The sequence below is a fragment of the Xyrauchen texanus genome, chromosome 11, assembly GCF_025860055.1.
Source record: "Xyrauchen texanus isolate HMW12.3.18 chromosome 11, RBS_HiC_50CHRs, whole genome shotgun sequence".
Taxonomy (NCBI): Eukaryota; Metazoa; Chordata; class Actinopteri; order Cypriniformes; family Catostomidae; genus Xyrauchen; species Xyrauchen texanus.
In genome coordinates, this window is record NC_068286.1 from 47,863,431 (window position 1) to 47,885,930 (window position 22,500).

The 22,500-nt window shown below is 41.0% G+C and overlaps 1 protein-coding gene across 1 annotated transcript in view; it reads right to left on the minus strand.

The window, feature by feature from the left end:
- Positions 1-304: 304 nt before the first annotated feature.
- The window catches only part of cntln (centlein, centrosomal protein), a 108,626-nt gene continuing 86,430 nt past the window's right edge, over positions 305-22,500 (minus strand). Inside the window, exons 20-27 of the mRNA XM_052137275.1 lie at positions 18,855-19,016; positions 15,677-15,774; positions 13,104-13,230; positions 12,501-12,638; positions 12,019-12,204; positions 9,045-9,215; positions 7,480-7,557; positions 305-796 (exon numbers count right to left, since the gene is read on the minus strand). Of these exons, the coding sequence (XP_051993235.1) occupies positions 686-796; positions 7,480-7,557; positions 9,045-9,215; positions 12,019-12,204; positions 12,501-12,638; positions 13,104-13,230; positions 15,677-15,774; positions 18,855-19,016 (1,071 nt within the window). The 3' untranslated portion in view covers positions 305-685. The remainder of the gene's footprint in view (positions 797-7,479; positions 7,558-9,044; positions 9,216-12,018; positions 12,205-12,500; positions 12,639-13,103; positions 13,231-15,676; positions 15,775-18,854; positions 19,017-22,500) is intronic.

The following is a 22,500-nucleotide window of genomic DNA, read 5'->3' on the forward strand; positions in this document are numbered from 1 at the left end:
ATCAACATCAACAGTATAGCGTGACGATACATCAAACTGAACTTTCCTCCCCACCAATTATGGTCATGCACATATTTGTGTTTAAGCAAATGAACGCACCCGTCACCCACGACAGTGTGTTCCTCACAGCGTGCATGCTATCTCTTCAGTGATTTTCCAAAATAAGAGCATTAATAATTCAAATAGCTGATCCACAAGTTCAAACATATCAACAATTTATACAAGTCAAATATTTAATATACTGTTTAATATCAAATCCAGTCGTTTGAGCTGATAATTATACAGAACAATCAGTATTCTCCTTTTTTAGCTTTAAAAAAACCCCCTTAAGCTTTTCCTTTATGCTGATGATGAAGGCCATAAACCAACACAATGAGCATTTCACATTTTTATTGGTACAAAATTCTTGCGAGGCAAAAGTCACGGTGTGTTTCGTGCCGTGCATCATTTTTTCTTTGTTTACAAATGAATGCTTCTTGGAGGAGAATCTAAAAGCTTTTTGCATTACATTATCAGCCAAAAACGAATCAATGTGCTCTGGAAGGCATCGGACTATAAGAGGGTGAGGGCAGAGGAATGGGTGGAGTGGCTGCGCAGACGAGGGGCGTCCACTGCCACGCAGGGCACACTCCATCTTACAGAAGTATTACAGTCTCTTGCTCCCTTTCTGTCTTTTTTCCTCCGGTCAGGCGTTTTTGCTGACTGCAGCTGTAAGAGCGGCCAGTTTCTCTGTCAGCACTTTGCCTTCCTTCATCTTCAACAGCATGGCGTCCATCAGCAGGCCTGCAGAGGGGATCTGGGGAGAGAGAGAGAGAGAGAGCGAGAGAGAGAAAAGAAAACCTGTCAAGAAGTACAGCGAGGCTTCTTTCGCTTTGTGTTTTGACACCAGACAGCTTCTCTGGGGTGTCTTTGTCTTTGATGATGATTCTAACCTGCGCAAGACTCCGCTCTCATTCATTACGACAAGGAACAAACTCAAGGAACAGGTCACCGAGGCTTTCCTTTAATTTCTAGAAGAGGACATTTCGTGGGGAAAAAATTCAAACATTCAAACACATTTCCTCAAATACTAAATGGGATTGTTTTGAGGTTTGATTTGCTGTCATGCCACTCACATCCTGACACTGCCCTTAGTGATGCAGGGAATGAGGAAGTGAACCGAGCGTGTGTGTGTGTGTGTGTGTGTGTGTGTGTGTGTGTGTGTGTGTGTGTGTGCGCGCCAAGCACGGAGGGCGTGCTAACCTATACTCTGACTTCGCTTTCTTCCTTCCCCCAAATCCCTCTCAAGGACTCGCCGGTAATTAGCATTGGGGATCAAAGGCCTGCATCGTCCATAAATATTGAAATAAACTTTTCTAAAAGACACAGTGAAATGTATTTTTAATACTCTTCATTGAGCGATTTTGCACAGAAAAAGAACGTTCTCAACACGAGAAGCCGAGAGAGAGACAAATAAACTCCAGAGCAAGTGTGTTTAGGTAGCTGGGTTGAAATAGATGGAGGGATGAATCACAAATGAAGAGGAAAGAAAGTCAGAGGGAGGAAAGTGTGTGTCTCATTAGGGAGAGGGGAGCAGTGTTGTCCCCTGGGGCAGGTAGACTGGAGTATAACCCAGTCTCAGTGCTGACTTCATCAAAAGCTTGCTTGAGCTGTGCTAAACTTCAACTACAGAGGAAATGGCTGCAGGGGTTACGGCAAAGGAATTTAATTAATTACTTTCAAAAATGTACAAGTCTATTGGACGATATAAAAAAAAAAACCCGCTACGGTATCTGGTACCACGCTAAACCTGAGAGGCCTGAGTCGCATCATGTCTCTGTGCTCTCAAACAGGCCCACAGGGACGGCAGACTCCGTCATTATCATGTAACAGCTGCTTTAGCAGGTAATCTCCTCCCTTTGGACGGCCCTAGTGAGCTCTTCACTATTCCACAAAGCTCTCTTTGGGCTGCGTTTTCATTAACATGCCCAGGAGTTGATTCAAAATCGACTGGCCTGGCCTGAGGAGAAGTGGGGGGAAAGAAATCTGCAACAATATGAAGGTGTTTTTATAGTCCAATTAGGTGACACTGGTTTCATAGAGTGTGAAGGTGCCTGGGGCGAAGCTACAGGCCTAGTCACAAAACACTCATCCCGCACACACCCACAGATACTCCGTCTAAATGGACTGAATCAAGCTCCTTTTGTTATCAGCCGTAAGAGAAGCATTTGTGAAGCCAAGTCGGAGTACTGAAGATACTGAAATGTTTCCAATCAAATTGACTGGAATATCTCGTCTGTTGAGCACTGTTGCTTCCTTCCTTCAACTACATAACACAGGTTGATAAGACATGCTAAAACCTGTTAGCAAAACATGCCAAACCCATCAAATGCCACTTTAAAGGGGCAGTTCACCCAAAAATGTAAATTCACTCATCATTTACTCGCCCTCATGACATTCCAGATGTGTGTGACTTTCTTTCTTCTGCAGAACACACATGAAGATTTTTAGAAGAATATTTCAGCTCTGTAGGTCCATACAGTGCAAGTGAATGGTGACCAGAACTTTGAAGCTCCAAAAGGCACATAAATGCAGCATAAATGTAATCAATAAGACTCCAGTGGTTTAATCCATGTCTTCAGGAGTGATATGATAGGTGTGGGTGTAAAACAGACAAAAGTTTCAGCCCTTATTTACTTTAAATCTCGACTTTCACTTTCACATTCTTCTTGTATTTTTGGTGATCAACTTTTTTTTTTTATGCATATCACCACCTACTGGGTAGGAAGGAGAATGTATAATTAAACAAGACTTAAATTCACCCTCATGCTGTTCCAGATGTGTGTGACTTTCTTTCTTCTGCAGAACACAAATGAAGGTTTTTGAAGAATAGTTCAGCTCTGTAGCTCCATACAATGCAAGTAATAATCTGTAAGACTCCAGGGGTTTAATCCATGACTTCTGAAGTCATATGATAGGTGTGTGTGTGAAACAGATCTTATTTACTATAAATCTCCACTTTCACTTTCACATTCTTTTTGCACTTTTGGCGATTTGTATTCGTCGTCCATATCGCCACCTACTGGGCAAAGAGGAGAATCTATACAACAACAAAAAAGTGAGTAAATGACGAGAGAATTTTCATTTTGGGATGAACGATGCCATCAACACACCCTGACAAACTCTCCCCAATCTAGGCCACTGTGGAGTGTGGATTATAATGTGTTCTATGATCACACTGCGGTCTAGGAATATAAAGCTTTCTGATCTTTGATCTTCACAAGTTTAATTTGAAATCAAAATATTGAACGTGGGAATAACGGAGAAAACAAAAAAAAAAAAAACAACAACAACCAAAACATCCAAGACCTACTAAAGTCTGCATTTGATTAGACGATAATGAATGTGTCACATGTGGGAATGTGGGAAAACAAGAGATCAGGTAAGAAAATCAAGCAAAGCACCGATCCATTCTTCTGTGCCAGTAATTACCCACCATGCAATGCCTCTCCTCTCCATTCTCCCTTTCAGGCCACTGGAGACCAATATGAAAGGGAATTGGACACTTGGGGCTACAGATACTTGTAATTAAAACTCCTTTTTTTAAATGTTGTTTCTTACATCGTCAGGTCTATACAACCTGAGCCGGTAGATCTGACCTAAATACACTGTAGATTAAATATGGAGCACTCCCAAGTCTTTGTTCCTTCTCGCTCTCATTAGAAACTGATGGAGGGGAGGGGGCAGAACGAGGATCAAACAATAGCATAATGCTCAAAGTACAGTGGTCTGTTGACAATGCTGTCATGCACATTTCACTGGTGTTTGACATCACTAGTACTGACACTGATAAATGAGACTGAAGTGCTGGGAATTATATGGGAAAATGAACAATGGTGTTTAACCAATGAAACAGGGAATTTAAATAAACGGCTCTAAAAACCTTCAGGAATCTAGAAGGATTTCCTCCACATATAGTATGCATGCATTGATTCAAGGAATCTCAAGTCTGCAATCAAGTCATATGGACATCCTGTTTTAAACAATGCATTTCCATGACCTTTCCATGACCTTTCCATGACCTTTCTAGGCATTAGTGATGGCTGGATACAGATTTTTTAAATGAATTTTGACCGAATCGAATTCTATGAACATGCGCTACACATACAGCTTTCACCAGCTCCGTTTTCATCCGAGTTGCGAATTTAATTATTGTGAAAAATCTGAATATAGTCCCAGAGTTCTGGGAGTGTGATATGTGTGTGCGTTCCTCCATCCTTATGACGTGCAGATCTATAAGATATTTTTCAAAAGTGTCAATAAGCCTGTTCTTCGGCACAGTTCATGTTTCTAACTTAATTGAGCTTGAGCAACATTTCAGATGCGACGATTGGTCCGCTAGTTAGTCCAGTTATTAGTGGAGTGGTGGTGGTGTAGTGGGCTAAAGCACATAACTGGTAATCAGAAGGTTGCTGGTTCGATCCCCACAGTCACCACCATTGTGTCCTTGAGTAAGACACTTAACTCCAGGTTGCTCCGGGGGGATTGTCCCTGTAATAAGTGCTCTGTAAGTCACTTTGGATAAAAGCATCTGCCAAATGCATTAATGTAAGTTATTCAGTCACATGACTTTTTTGATGCACATATTTCATTCTCAATAAATTCAGTAGGAGTTTATTCGCTAAATGTATTGTCATGATAGTTTATTCGCATTTCTTCTCATCAAATAAAAAATGGATCCACCTCGAGCAACCGTAAACGTTTATTTATGCGCATTTTGCCGTTTTCATCCAGTTGTTTTTATGCCATATTCCAAAATGCGCATAACACATGGATGGAAACCCAGCTGCTGTTGCACACCGTCTCAGTGTTTACAAGAGCATCCCCTCACATGGACTCCTCCCGCAAATGTCGACGGGGGAGAATGGGGCGGCGGACGCCGTGAAAGGGCCCCCCCGGGAGTTGTGGGCCCCTGGGCTTCAGCGCGTACATAAACGAGCCCCTGATCGTGGGATCCCTGTACAACCGAAAACGTGTTTTCTTTGCTCATGGTTACCTAAGGGAGGTTACTGAAGTTCAATAGGTGTATGCAGAATAGCATGCACATTTTTTCATGGCACCACACCCACACACACCCTTCAAAATCCATTGTGTTAGCAAAGCAGCCCAAGACAGACTTAGTCCACACAATGGCACAAGCGTAACAGCAGAGATATTCCAGCTGGAATCTCTGGCCTTTACAATCCGAGTTGTGCTGGTCGTTATGGGGGGGAACGTGACTTCTGTAATGATTGTGTGCTGTCAGGCTGAGATGAATGTGCTTGATAAATGACTGGAGGCAGGGTGGCTCAGTTCATTAGCTCTAACAGTCATTTCCATCTCTTCATAAAGGCCGTGGTGTTATAATTTACCTCTAGTCAATAATTAGGAATCCACAAATAAACGCAAGCAATTAAATGTCTACTGCTACTGGGCAGAGGGGGTCCCTGGGCTGGATGAGGGTTTGCGGGTGGACACTCGTAGCTCAGAATGGGTTATTCACTTATAGCTTATATGTTGGCGATGTTATTCCCAGGTTGTGACCCTAAAGTGAGGAAGTGTTGTTGTTTCATTAAGAGAGAAGGGAATGAGTTTAGAGATGCTTGGTGCAGGTCGTGGCAAGATAAGGGGTAATAAAAGAGACAGCCGCATCCAGAGTGAGGAATGTTCATTAATATTATCCGAAGCCAACAGAGCAAACATGCAATGTGGAAATGACAATAGACCATAATCAATGTCATAGTCGTACAAGCTTTAGTGTGATGTCCAACAGACAGATAAAATGACAAGTTGAAGAGTGAACAGCACCTCCGTTTTTCCCTTCCAAAGGACACAGACTGTCCCAGCATTATTCTGACATGCATGAGCTTGTTACGTTGACGTGTGGCACTATAGTGACAGCTGTGCTATTGAAAGGGCCACAGCAGTAATAGGACGTCGTCACAGTGGTACCACCATTAGCGGCTGACAGTGACAGCTCACACCGTATACAGGGGCTGACAGCCGAGGAAAAAAAGGCCTCTGTTAGATAACACACACACACACACACACACACACACACACACACACACACACGCACACACTCACATGGACACACTGACACACACACATATACATACACACACACACATACATATACACACACACACACACGCACACACTCACGCACACACTCTCACATGGACACACTCACACGAGCACGCACACACACACGCACGCACGCACACACACATGCACACACACACGCATGCACGCACGCACAAACACACGCACGCACACGCACACGCACACACTATTTTAAAATATTCAAAAAAGGCCATGAAATGGATGTGTAATGCCGGTGGAATTTCAACCAGGTGTTTATTGTAAGTGGGGGGAAGAGATGGACCTCATCTTACTAAAGGTGGCTTTGTTGTATCATATGAATATCAAGGCATTTAAGACACATACAAGTACAACACATACAAATCACCAACAATGACTGACTGGTCTGTCTTCCTGCACATAAAAAAGCTCAGCTGCCAATAAACTTGCCTTGATCACAAGTCAGAGCAAGAGCCACACTCCCTGAGGAGAGGAAAAATCAGAGGATGAGCGAGTTGAAAGAAAGAAAAACTAACGTGCGGGTCACCGTGCTGGTGTCAGCACGGCTCTCGGGGGACGGGGGCCGGTCTCAGCCTTGTCATACAGCGAGCAGTAGTGTCGGTGGAGCTGAGAAAACGTCGATAGCAACTTGCCTGTGAAGAGTCTCCAGCGGGCGGCTGCTCTATTTGTGTGTATGTGAGTGTGTCAATAGTAGCCTGCTGGTGGAGAGTCTCTAGTGGAGCTTGGCTCAATCTCCCTGCATCGACAGACCTGCCAGATCAATACTCGGCCCACCACTAACAAGCTGCCTCGGGGTCTCACAGCCCAGCAGAGGAAGCGAGGGAGAGAGAGAGAGAGAGAGAGAGAGAGAAAAACAAAAAACAGAGAGACAGAGTCCCCTAAAGTGTTGAGCGGTAAGAGGCAGAGATGTGCAGATCGGGTATAGACAGGTCACTGAGGTCAACGGTCAAAGCCACTAGCGCTGTAGTGACACGTCAGAGCCCATGGATCGCACTGGATACATGTTACAGGCTGACAGCCAAACACACACACACACACACACACACACACACACACACACACACACACACACACACACTCTACAGGAGAAGTCATAATGTATTCTTTTAATGATCTCATTCATAGCAAAAAAAAAGAAAAAACAGCCAAACAAACCAAAAAAAAAATTACATGTACAAACAAAGCATGGAATTCTGGGAAGCTTGGGAGCAAAATCAGTGACTCTTCATATAAATGTACAATATGCAGGATATTTCCAGTTATTAAAAGCACCACTTAAACCTAACTAAACTGTGAATATTGAAAAAGGCAATATTTGGACAGAATGTTGGAACTGCTGATAAATGAGAGTCAAACCTGCTGCTGTAGGATATGTTGTACATGCTCAGTCCAATTTGTGTCTGCCCCATGACCCGCACACGCCTCCTCACTCTCCTGCAAATCACACACATTCAACACGGCCAGAGAAGCCATTAACAGCCATGCAGAAAAATGCTTGAAATGTGTTTTGTGTGGGTGAGTCAGTGTCACTCGATGATCCCAAAACTGTGGCGTAGGCATGGGTGTGCCAGGGTGTGCAACTGCCACCCAACAATGTGATCTTGCATATCTAAATGACATGGCTTTGTTTATTTGACGTTTTATTGTTTGCATCACGCCACCCGTGGTATTATCCTTTATTTACATTGGCTTAATAATTAATGTAACAACAGAATTATTTTTCTTTTTTTATTATGAACTAATAATGTTCTCCATAAATACAAACAATGTTTTGACTCTTTACAGTTCTGCGTTCTTCTGTTCAGCACAATGCATCACTGATTTATTTATTAAACATAATTAAGCTTTTAAAATATAAATAAAACCTGATGTATTTTTATCTTTTTTCTGGATTGTGCAAAGTGTACCATCATTTATTATTATTATTATTATATATAATTTATTTTTTAAGCATATTTTGGACAATAATAATTCCAAAACGTTTTTTTTTTGGGACAAATTATTAAGCCTCATATTTTAATATATTTGTATATAATAACAGGACTGCATAGTCATTTAAACTACAGAGCATAAACTAATTATAACCAAATAGAAATTGCAATGCGTGTTAATGGTCATTTTATTATATTTCACTTAATTGTGTTTTAGTTTAAGTCTTGTTTCTGGCCACACCACTGCCCCAAAAGCCCCATAATATACATACACATACATATATATATATACACTGTACATGTGTGTGCAGAATTTTAGCAAGTCCAATCAAATCATTCACATATACAAATGATGCCAAAACTCATGCATGATTGGCCAAAAAAATTCAAGAGGGCTGTAAATAGATTTTAATCAAAGTAATTACACGATATGCAAACAAATGAATGAAATATCGCACAAATGATCACATGCATTTTTAATGTAAAAAGACTCTTATTTTAAGTCTTATAAGACTCAATTTTGTTTATGCATTTTTTTGGTTTTGTTTCTGTAATGCTGGTGTATTTACACATGCATCAAGAGGACGTATTTGGCTGTTGAAACGTCTTGCTGTTTTTCAGCATCACGTTAAAAGTTGTTTGACTTTAAAAATCATGTCTGGAGTCCCTCGTGTTCTGTTGCATTCTGTAGGGCAACACCCAGAACACATCCTGAGTGAACGGATCAGTAAGTGTAGTTTGGCAAGCCGCGTTTGCTTGTGGATGCAGCTGGGGCTAACTGCAGACTCGTGAAAGCACCAACGCGGTACGATCAGCTCAAATAGGGACATTTCTTATTAGACACATGATGCACCAGTCAGGGCCATTATTAAATGATGAACTGCACTGAATTAAAGCACGAGTACAACTTCGAGTCTTTGTTATTGCTTCTTGTTATTTGCAACTTTTCACAATTGTTAGTCCGCAGGCCATATCAAAGACAACACTGACCTCATCGGTGTCCAGCATGTCCACCAGGTCCGTCTCCGTCATGTTGAGGATGGACGCTGCTTTCACCAGAGAGCATTTCGATACTCTGCTTCCCTCTTTTTGTCTCTTCCTCTTCATCCGCAAACAGGTTTTAGCGTCCTGCACCTCTCTTGCCACTTCACGAGCCAGTGCCTTCAGAAGCACAACATAAAGAGGTCACATAAAACATCTGATGGCGTCATAAACGTGGCATGATCAAGAGGTCAACGTTTGGGATGACTGTCAAACTGGGAGCGGAATGAGCAGCCTGATGCTCTCGACTTTTCATGGAAAATTTCTAAAAGTTAAGAGGAATTACACAGAGTGACCTTGCGGCTAAAAAACACACTTTGTTTTCTTGTTTGTATGGCACATACTGTAGAAGATGCTCTCATAAGAGTGTACATTACGAGAGGCTCTTAAAATGGTGGTGAACGCGGGTCTTATTCTTTGTTGATCCCGTGGAGGAGAGAGCTAAATGGGAGCTGTTGCTAAATACTAAGAGACAATTAAATGTTAAAGCTGCCACTGTACATGAGAAAGTCAATAAAGTGAACTCCCCTTTGTTTCATTTTCAGCTTATTGATCGTAGCAATAATCTCCTGTATCATTCCCCATAAGCCTTGTGAAAACCTGACCTTGGAGTGGACAGTCTGTGTGTGTGTGTGTGTGTGTGTGTGTGTGTGTGTGCGCGCGCGCTCGTGGTCCTGGTTAACCCACTGAAGTATAAGTGAGAGCAATCACATGCGGTTGATCAGAGCACAGTTCTTTGGGGCATGCCCCATTTCCCACATCTCCCCATCCCAGTTATTTGTTTCATAAAGCCTTCATCATAAATACTTCAAATGGATCTTCATTATATTTCAGGGGATACTGTTGGATTACATAAAGGCCAGTCTTGCTTCCACAAACTCACATACTGTGAATATGCAGCAATGCCAGAAGGACCCGAAGCAATTTCACTAGCAGATGTTTTTTTCAGGTGTGATGGTCTGAAAACAATCATTTATATTCATTGGTGGATAAAACGTGTGCTTTAAAGCAGAGGTGCCTTAATTGACTGCAATGGAGAATTAATGTGCCGTTTGCGGACAACCAACACACATTAAAAATAATAAAATATTAGTTTGAAAGCTTGTATACGGGGACATTTGCATAGTAAAATAAATGTCAGTCTGGAGTCTCAATATTGTTATAGAAATAGCATCATCAATGCGGAGTCTGTAGCGTGCACAGAAGCAAAGAGTCAGTACAGGAAGTATTTTTGGTTGCAGCTCCGCTTGCCGAGAGGACTCCGGTAAATGTATATAAATTGGTGCATGTGAACTTTCACTTCCCTTATCCTGTGCATTAACATAGACTACACAAACATTATTAAACCTACAACATTCAACATTCTCCAGAGGGATGCCCAGTTCATCAACAAGCTGTCAAAAGAGCCTATGACTTTATTTAAAGCCTAATAGATATTCACTGTCACTAGTCAAAGGGTAGATTCAATTGACCTAAGCCCAGCGCACGGAAAAATCCAGAAAGAGATTAAGCAAATTTATCACTGACTCTGCGCGGCTTCCCTGACCGCTTGTTGAGAGGCAGCCGAGCGGCGGGATGGTGTGATGGGGGCCAAGAGGAGAGGGGCTCTTACCTACAATCACCCGAGCCACAGGGCCAATTTACCAGAGGAGGAGGATTAGAGGAGCGGAGGACAAAGATTCCTCTTTTAAATGACTTTCTGGCATTAAATCACACTGGATTGTATTAGAAGATAAACTACTGAGGAAATTACGGAGAAAAGAAAATGAGTTTTTACCTGCGTTTCACAACTCTCCACAGCAGCATCTGAACAGGCAGTAAATGTTTACCAGCAAAACAAAGTCCGGATTGTCTTAAAAATGCCTTCATAATATACTAATCTAACACATTGTGCTACAGAAGTAAAAGCAATACGCATTTAATGCACTTTTAAGTTAACATGTCACAAGATTGAAATGCAATATCACAAACCTGCTCTTTAACACACTACATGCTATCAAATACATTTGTATGATTCAAACAAAGCTCTTCGTGCATCCCAAAACGGCACTATTCATCCCAAAAGATCCGTCCTGAAGCTTCCTGACGGGATGACATGTTCAAAGCTCATCAATCCATGACAGGGGAATGTTGTCCAGAGAGCCGGGCCGTCTGCAGGGACCATCATTAACACACTAGCAGGAATCAGCTACAGGTTAACTGTGTTGACTAGAACAAACCACAGGCTACACGCTGCATTCTGACAACAGTGTGTGCTGAATTAAAGCAATAAGTCAGGAGAGGCCACGCTTTAAATTGATTTTTACCGTGGGGTAAGAGGTGTTATTTGGCATGACACAAAGCAGAGTGCAGAAAAACCCCTGACCCGTGGTTAAAAAAAAATACAATTCACCATAATGCATCGACTCCAGTAGTGCATTACTTTCCTAAAACTGCTGGCTGTGACAGTCACATGATATAGATGCCATTATTCAATACACAGGTACAACTTTGTTAGCATTAGTGAATGCATCATGAACAAACAATAAACTAGATTTTACAGCATTTATTTATCTTGCTAAATGTTAGCTAAAAAATACATTGTGCATTGCTAGTTCATAATGCATTAACTAATGTAAAGAAATGCAACCTTATTGTAAAGTGTTAGGACATTTACTATTGATGACGATCAGTGACGATGTCACACATTTTCCTGTAGTCTGTTCGCGATGCCAAACATCTTGCCGCATTAATATATAAACGTCCCAGGTGTGCATTCGTTGTCATTTTGTAACAGCGTAGAAGACGGCTCATCCAATCAGAAGTCTCTGAGCATTTGCAATGGAAAGAACGCTTGACTGCAGAGAGAGATTAGGGCATTCTAAATGTCCTAAATATGAATATAAGATGGTGGAATAATCCGAATGTTGGACAGTTCAGATACCTGAATAAATGTGTGGAGTTGGTGCAGCTGGGACTCAGCGAGGGCAAGTTTACTCTGCAGTGTTTCCATAGCTTGAGTGCTCTGCTGGGCCAAACCGTGCATCTGTTGAGATGCAGCCCGCTCCAGCTCGACCATGGCCTGATCACACTCCCCTATACGCACCTGCAGAGCGGCCACTCTCTGCTCCTGGGACATGCACAAAAACATCAGATATCCCACTCAAACATACTTGCTTTTAGGACATTAGAACATATGTATAATACACAACAAATGATTACTAGAGTGAGATAAATGAACAGAAGAAACTATCAGGAAAACTGGGGTAAAGTTTGGCATTGAGCCACACATCAAACCACTCACAGTGATTCAGTAATTAATGACAAAAACAAAAAAAACACTTGAACCAAACAGACATTTACAGTCACTAAATGACCATTCAGATACAGAGTCGTGACAATATGGAACATTCAAAGCGCTGGAACCTTTTTCTGAAGCTCCTCTTTGATTTTTTGGCTTGTTGTCTCATGTTGTTTTTTTTCTGCAGTGGCAACTGTCAGTCTTCTCTTCAGAGAGTCGACCAGGGCTTTTCGGTTAGAGGACTCTTCCGAGAGAATCTTTATCTAGCACGGAAAACCAACAGTTATTAACCAGGGCAGCCAACATTAAATTACTTTCCTATTTTTATACAAATAGTAAATGTGAAGAATCGGGACAACACACACACACATACATACGCGCACGCTCGCACATGCATGCACACACACACACACACACACATACATATACACACACACACACACACACACACATGCACGCACACACATACATATACACACACACACATGCACGCACACACACACATACATATACACAAACACACACACACACACACACATGCACGCACACACATACACACACACACACACACACACACACACACACATGCACGCACACACATACATACACACACACACACACACAGACCAACACTGAAATAATAATTAATAGGTTGTAATAAGGTTGCTCAAAGGTTGTTCATGTGATTAACATCCTTTAAGTTGTTGTAATGTTTAAGCAGGACCTACTCTCTTCTCTAGGTCTTCAGTCACTGCTCTGTGGCTCCGTTCAGAGTCCTGGCAAACCTTCAGTCTGCTCCTGAGATCTTCCACCAGCTGCCTTTTCATTGTCACATCTCTCTCTAAAACACTGACCCTGTGAACATTTACATTCAATCATTTAGCAGACTCTCATATGAGGAACACAGCAAACAATTTCTCACAAACATCAACAGTATCTGAAGTATAGCACAGCCAAGATCTCAAGTGATGGAGTAGTATAGCAGCTAGTGCAGAAGAAAGAGACACAGAATTAATTTTCTTTCTTTTTAAATAATTATTAAAGGGGCAGTTCACCCAAAAATGAAAATTCTGTCATCATCTCATCACCCTCATGCTGTTCCACATGTGTGTGACTTTCTTTCTTCTGCAGAACACAAATGAAGATGTTTAGAAGAATATTTCAGCTCTGTAGGTTCATACAATGCAAGTGAATGGTGACCAGAACTTTCAAGCTCCAAAAGGCCCATAAAGGCAGCATAAAACTAATCCATAAGACTCCAGTGGTTTAATCCATGTGATCAGAAGTCATATGATCGGTGTGGGTGAGAAACAGATCAAAGTTTAAGCCCTTATTTACTATAAATCTCCACCTTCACTTTCTTCTTGTGTTTTTGGTGATCCACATTATTTGTGTATATCGCCACCTACTGGGTAGGGAGGATCATGCATGATTAAAAAAGACTTAAACTTTGATCTGTTTCTCACCCACACCGATCATACCGCTTCTGAAAACATGAATAAACCACTGGAGTCGTATGGATTACGTTTATGCTGCATTTATGTGCTTTTTGGAGCTTTAAAGTTCTAGTCACCATTCACTTGCATTGTATGGACCTACAGAGCTGAAATATTCTTCTAAAAATCTTCATTTGTGTTCTGCAGAAGAAAGAAAGTCACACATCTGGGATGACATGAGGATGAGTAAATGATGAGAGAATTTCATTTTTGGGTGAACTGTCCCTTTAAATAGTGTAAATGCTCGCAGAACAGATGCAGATTATGTGTTTTTATTTCCACAATAGTTCACCAAGTTTTTATCTCATCCACTGAAAAAGTAGCAAACAGAAATGAATAATGACATTAGACACAAAGCGAATCAAACGCTTGCAACATATAGAGCCGTGTATGAAGTAAGCGGACATAAGAGTGTTGGAATATGTTAACATTTCACGGCTGTTTTACTGACCGCCTCCTTGACCAGAGCTTCTGTAATGATGTGTAAAGGTCCTTTTTAAATAACTATCCTCAAATTCCAGGACGGGTGCCTGAAGCAAATGCACTGAATAAATGTGAGAGCTTCTTATTGGAGTGACATTAAATTAAATAAGACCGGGTGGCCTGGGGACACGGAGTCAGGTTACCCAACAGCCATTAATGAGAAAAGCCGTATTGACCCTGCTGCGGTGTGGACGGAGACGTTTTTCCTGTTGACTTACAGCTGCACTTCAGCCGTCCTCCCCCACTCCATCTTCTCCAAAGCACGAGAGAGCAAATCGCAATTAGATCTATAACATTTATTTTAGGGGTACTCCGGTCCGAAAAAAAGACTAGCAAGATGCAGTGATGACCGGCGTGAGCTCTGGGACAGCTGGTCTATGGACGCCGGCTCACTAAAATCGCCTCGGCATTCTCCACTCTGTCGTCGAGGTGCTAGATTGCTAATTCAGAATGCATTTTGGGTGATAACACACTTGTAAGTACTTTCACAGATCACGGATGCACAGTTTGCAGTAGAAAACAAAGGAGCTGAATACATGTATGATATGGAAAGACAACAGGCTGCACATGAAAGGCAGGCCTTTATGAATAAGGCAGAGACCTCTGCGCCGGATATTGACTCAGGACATGGCAGCGTGCTTTGAAATTCCCTTTTTTAAGGCAGTGCAGCAGCCCCTTGGTGTTAGAGATGTATTTTTTACAGCGTCTAGACATGTATTTAATTTAAACGAGCTGCGTGGCATACGGCGGCTGCTGTTCACAGAGAGTCCTCATCTGTGATTTCACATGTTGTCAAGGACTGACGCCAGACATCTGATTTTTACCTGCTTGTAAACACACAGTGTGACATCGACACACTTCCAAAAGTACACATGTCTTATAACAAGATTCATTTACCCGAGGAGAAATATAGCGGACTGTATGAGGATCTGTTGTCAGAGAACGCAAGCGGTGGTTGAACGATAAGGGAGCTGATAATCTCGAAATTGCCAAACATCAGGTTGCTCGACCATTCAGTCCATCAGTAAATGTGAGCAGGGTGCTTTTGCAGCTAGATGACTAAAGTTAGGACAGCCCGTGAGACCGCGCCCAGGGCAAGACGCTTTACGACAATTCTTCACAAGTACAGAGGAAGCAAACGACACCTCCTCTGATGCTCTCGTACACACGGTCGTCGCCATGGATGTCAAAATGTAACATTCAAGAACCGAGTTGCCACACGGTGGAATCAGACACTGCAAATGTGAAGGAACGCACTAAAGAAGTGAGAATATCTCAATACTATAAGGGAAAGAGGGACTGAAGGGATGGAGAATATTTACCTCTCGTGCAGTTCCTTCAGCGTCTGATCTCTTTCATCTAACTGTGCCCTCAGGCTCTTGTTAGCAGCGCTGTGTTTGCTCATCTCACTGTTGGCACTCTGCAGAGAGAAAGCATCACACATTTATCCTATCATCTGATATCCCATCGTGCAAGACCATCAGGATTCTTAACGAGGATGCTGCAACGCTAATCAGAACCCATTTACACACAAATATTTATTTTATAGGATTTATTGTCCCGCTGTATATTTATACACTATATAGGACATTTTACAACTTGCATCGGAATTTTTTTATTTTTATGAAACTCATAAATCCTACAGTTTTATATGAATTATTTCATCATTTCATTCAAGGTAAAACTAAATAATTTCAAAGAAAATTTGATTTTTAAGAAAGAGTACGGTGTTAAAAAATGCTATTGATCTTAATATTTAATTATCAATATTTTGGAATTCATTTGGATGAACAAACTGTTACATGTGGCATAACAGAGTGACGTCAACTACAATTAAAAATGGCCTTTCAGAACTTCTTAATATTTATTATATTTTCAAGATGACGACGATATTTAAAAAAAGTGTTTTACAAAACTGACATTATAATTGTTTTATTGTTCTGTAATTTATTCAAATGAATGAAGTAAAACAGTTCTAAAGTTATGTGAAAGATCCTTTATTTTACAACAAATCTCTTTTTGTAACATTTGTTTTAATTGAATTGTTTGAACTGGAAAGATGTAAAAAGATATTTTACAAATGTAATAAATTATAAATATGAATGATAATATTATATATATATATTATTCCAACTTCCAGTTCAAAAGTGTTTAAAACATATATGATTTGATAAAGAACTGTACATTGCAGCATCTGTAATGGAATAACTATATGTATTATTTACGGTGTTGTCGGGCTTGTATAATGCACAGCTATAGTAGTTTAAGGATAAGTAACATTTAACTCTCCTAGTGCAAAATAAACTCAAGCTGTGTGTCGGGTATTCATATGCAATTACACGAGATCTACTGCGGTAGACACAAACATTATAAAGTAATAACACATGAAGAAACTTAAAGTAACTTGATTTATTTATCATTTTACATGCCTCAAGTAATAATAATAAAAAACTATTTAATAGTGCCTTTGTTCAACACACACACACACACACACACACGCGCACGTGCACGGATGCACGCACACACACACACAATCTCTCTCACACACACACACACACACACACACACACACAAACACACTCTCTCTCAAACACACACAATCTCACACACACACACTCTCTCTCTCTCTCTCTCACACACACACACACACTCACACACTCTCTCTCTCTCACACACACACACACACACACACTCTCTCTCTCTCTCTCACACACACTCACACACTCTCACACACACTCTCTCTCTCTCTCTCTCAATTTTCAATTTCAATTTAAAGTACTTTATTGGCATGATTGTGTTTACATACAATATTGCCAAAGCATTGATACACAAAACAGATAATTACAAGATGAATAATAATGATAAAATGATAACAAATAACAAGATACAATTAAAATAAGGTGCCAGGTGCTCACACACACACACTCTCTCTCTCGCTCTCTTTCTCTCTCTCACACACTCACAGAATCTCTCTCACACACACACTCTCTCTCTCTCTCACACACACACACACACACAATCTCACATGCACACACACACACACACACTATCACTCATTTTATTACAATAATTTTTTCATGATACCTTGTAAAAATGGTTCATTCCAGTAAATTGTTGGAATCACAACTTCCTGTTGCCCAAATAACGCGGCTTCTCTGTTTTCAGTGTAACGTGATAAACGTGTGCTTTGATTGTGAAGGAAAATGCTGCATGACATATTTCTTTGTCTTCATGCATGTCGTGGATGAAGCGTTCTGTGACATTCTGAAGTTTACACGGTAACTATATCGAATTACGACACGCACGTTTAATCCAGATACAAGCGCAAATATTGAGGGAACAAGAACACTTTATTATTAGATATGATGCATTCATACACATTTCATGCTGTATGACTCAGAATCAGATCTGTTATTAAAACAAATTATTCAAATAAAAGAATGTAATTATTATTAAATGTTTAAAATAGTGCAGTGAACACACATTCAAAAGCTTTTGTTTATGTGCTACGGTACAAACTGGTACATTTACAGCACAGTTAAGTGTGTAAGTTAGCATCCCGCTACCACAATCTTTAAGATGTTTATCATTAAAACAAAATATCATTATTATTGTTTTTTTTTTAGTGCTGCCCCAATGAATCTATTTGACATAGTGGATATTTACATGTATTCCACAGACAATGTAAATGTCTGTTATTTAGATTTTGAGGGGCAGTACTTCATAAACAAATGATATTTTATCTCATATTTTTGTATATATTCTGAAAAGGGTGTGTGTGTGTGTATCTTTGACACAAAAGGGTGATGTAAGCTTATGGACTCAACAGTAAATTATTGGTGGTTTCCAAACAGATATTTGTAGAAAATTGAGAAATGTGTAGGTTTCCGAGTGGTTTTCTCATCATGGCATTGTATACTTCAGTGTTACTTGTGTTTACCAGCCACCTTTTTAATGATATCTAAGGCTACTTCTGGCCATTGACAGTTTTTTAAGTTGGCCTTAAATCTGTTTACTTGAGTGTAGAGCGGAGGTGGGCGGGGCCGGGCTGGAACAACGCACGTCCGGTCCACCAATCAGCCTGATGGGGGCGCACAAGGGATAAAGGCGGCCGGTGACGACGGTTCGAGAGAGAGAGAGAGAGAATGACATGCAGCTGCTCTGTGTTTATGTTTGTGTGTTTTACGTTCACTTTAACATTAAACTATTATTTATATCGTCAAGCTGGTTCTTGCCTCCTCCTTGCCCCTTAACCGCTTTACCGCTTTACATTGAGTTGTATTTACACAAACATAGAATTCGGTTATGAAAGCAAAAGATCCTTATAGTTCAGACACTAGTGCAACAACAGTGACGCGCACACATTTCATACATCACTGTCACGAACAAAGTCTATTTATGCTTCCTCTGACCGACGCTAATCATCTCACACAGGTTACTGCTTTAATCGATTTGTCATATGTATAACATCCTATAGTAATGTAAGGAAGTGTAGGAGACCTTCAGTCGGTGGCTGAGCTGTTTGACTTGGGCTTGCAGGTGCTCGGGGTCCACAGCAGGGCGGTTCAGTGTTGTTTGCTGCTGTATGTTTCTCCACCGCTCGAACTCCATCTGCAGAGACGTCTTCTGCTGCTCCAGACCGGCCAGCTCACACGCCTGCTTCTGTTCACCACACACACACACACACACACACACACACACGGAAGAGCTCTTACAACAGCGATGTAATACAGGGGCAGAGAAATATCAATTAAGTGAGTTGTGTGACAAAAACAAGCAGTCTAATTAAACAATTTCAGGAGTTGTATGATTATGAAGCATTTTTAAGATCAGGACTAAACAGCAGTTTGTGATTAAAGCCTTAAATCCGATTAAAGCTGTATGCTAATAAGGAGGTAGATCATTTTCCCGTTTTCTGTTTGGATTGCAGCCTTAATAGAGCCATTGTCAGCTCGTCCCAGTACACTCTGGGAGTTTATCAGCTGAAAGCTGCGCACCAGGGCTAATTGCACTCTCACTCACTGACACACACACACACACACGCACACACACACACACGCACACACACACACACGCGCACGCGCACGCACACACACCACACACACACGCAGACTTACTGCATAGAACTAAGTGAATAACACAAAGCTCTGTTTGGGGAATAAACCCACACACAGTGTTTATAATAACACTCAGTGGCAATACTTCACCCTCAGCCAAAACAGTGTTTTCTTCTGTTACTGTACCAGTCTTACAATATGGGGCAACTCAAGGAAAAACGACCCATGCACTCGTAGAGGGACAGACTGGTGTGTGCCACTTTTGCGTGTGGTATTTCAGCGCAGAAAACTGCGTCTTATTCACTAAACATCCGCAATCTATTTTAGTCGTGTGCAATGAGCTCTGAACTAGTGCTGCATCTCCAGTGAAGTCATTGAAATTCATGTTTTACATGTAAATTAGGCTCATAATAGATTGTGCTTCATTCACAAAAATTGCCCAGCGCAATTTACATTGTGCTATTACCCCCAAGGAAAGCAGCTGGCACACTGAATTTGATTGAAAAGAGATATCGAATATTATCTATGGATCATGACTGAGTAACTGATCAAATAATGATCAAATGATTAGGAAGAGAGTCATAAACTTGCATATATGCAGACGAGTAGTCAAGCACACGTTCAATTAGTATGTTAAAAAGATGATTCTGGCATCTGGATCACAGTTGTGGAGTGATGCAATACCGTCCCGTTTAGCACAGGATTTGTGGGCAAGTTTGCATTGTTGCCTCATTTGCTTAATTCCTTTATTGAAATGGGCACCAAACCAGCGCATGCAAAGAAACAGCACTTTTACTGGGCGCAATACATTCCACCCCCCCCAATTTGGAATTCCCAATGCGCTCTAAGTCCTCATGGTGGCGTAGTGACTCGCTTCAATCCGGGTGGCGGCGGACGAATCTCTGTTGCCTCCGCGTCTGAGACCGGCAATCCACGCATCTTATCACGTGACTTGTTGAGCGCGTTGCCATGGAGACGTAGCGCGTGTGGCGGCTTCGCGCTATTCTCAGCGGCATCCACGCACAACTCACCACACGCCCCACCGAGAGCGAGAACCTCATTATAGTGACCACGAGGAGGTTACCCCATGTGACTCTACCCTCCCTAGCAACCGGGCCAATTTGGTTACCCCATGTGACTCTACCCTCCCTAGCAACCGGGCCAATTTGGTTACCCCATGTGACTCTGCCCTCCCTAGCAACCGGGACAATTTGGTTGCTAAGGAGACCTGACTGGAGTCACTCTCAGGACTCCAGGTGTGATAGTCAGCGTCAATACTCGATGAGATTCCTAAACCCTTTTTCACTTTTTTTAAGTTTGTGCTTGTGATACAGGCTGGCAGCACACCGTGAGTCACAATCTGAGGGTTTATAAATCGCCCTGCTGCACTAAAGCACCATTAGGATCAAACAGCTCTGTCTACATCCCGACACAGCACTGCCCCCCCCCAGTCCTTTAAACTACTGAATGCTTACCAAGATCATGTGCTTCATTATTAGACACTATTATTTACAGTGTTTAAAGACAGAAAAATACATTAAATAAAAATTAAATAAATACAAATAGTAATAAAATAGTAAAAAAGTAAAAAAATAATAAAACAAAATTACAATTTCTTTAGTAGTATTTTTGTATTGTTTCTCAGTAAAAATATTAAAACATATTTGGAAAAAAAACCGAATTAAAAATTTTAAAAATACAAATACAATATATATATTTTTACCCAATAAGAAGATTTTTTTTTCTTGTTTTAAGCAAAGTTAAAAAAAAAAAAATCTGATTTCTCTGATAACAAGAATTAAGATTTAAAGGGGTAGTTCACCCAAAAATGAAATCATTCTCATCATTTACTCACCCTCATGCCATCACAGATTAAATATTGTTCTGTTTCTCACCACACGTATTATATCACTTTTATGCTGCCTTTGTGTGCTTTTGGAGCTTCAAAGTTCTGGTCATCATTCACTTGCATTGTATGGACCTACAGAACTGAAATATTCTTCTAAAAATCTTAATTTGTGTTCTGCAGAAGAAAGAAAGTCACACACATCTGGAACAGCATGAGGATGAGTAAATGATGAGAGAATTTAAATTTTTCGGCGAACTGTCCCTTTAAAATTTTATGCCATTTTGCTTGTCAAGAAAAAAATCTTGTTTTAAGAATTTAGATATTTTTACAGGAAAACAAGACAAAAACACTAAATAAGAAAAATATGTTTGGCAGTGTTGAAAGAACAAGTTTTGCTGAGCAGATTTGTCAAGTCTGCACATCCCTGTGACCAGTCACCTGGAAATGTAAATTAACTGTCAAGCTTGTTAGAATTCAGTCACAGTCAAACTCAGACGGGATGTGGGGAGGTTAGGTTGGCTTAGTGCTAACAGCCTCTGAAAGCCTCCCTGTCAGACAAGGCTGTTTTAACAGTCTAATCCTGAGGTAATCCCGACCCTTCCTAAAAGAAGAACATGGAGAACACCTGCAAATTACGCAGATTACAGGCCCAGCCTGTCAAGCTCCTCCACTGTGGTGATAGTGGGGGGTTCTGCCACCCTTCCCTAATAATCCCTCCGCAACGATTAATCTGAACGGCTGAAAAGTGTGACAGTAGTCCTCGTGAGGAGGTGGAGCTGAGTGGGGGTAGTTAGGCAAGTGTGTCCTACCTGTCAAAGTACATCAAGCGCAGTTCCTCTTTCATCTTAAACATCATGAGACCAGATTAAAGGACAAATGAGCACTTATGTCTAAAGATGAACAGATAACCATCTCAAGCAATATTATTCTTTACCAATATTCAAACATTATTTTGTATTATTACTTATTCTGTTATCAGTTCTTTAATATCGCTCTACTGATGAATGGCACCATTTGATGGGTCTCTGAAGAATACAACTTTTGATCAGATTTTAGGAGTGAACGCACTTAACTGCATAGAGGGCTATAGGATGCTCTCTTGCTCCCTATTTAGTGCATGACTTAACCTCCAGTGTGCTGTCTGTCTGCACTGGTCTCAGAACAGTTATAGGAGAGTTATAGGATGCTCCCTTGCTCCCTATTTAGTGAATGACTTAACCTCCAGTGTGCTGTCTGTCTG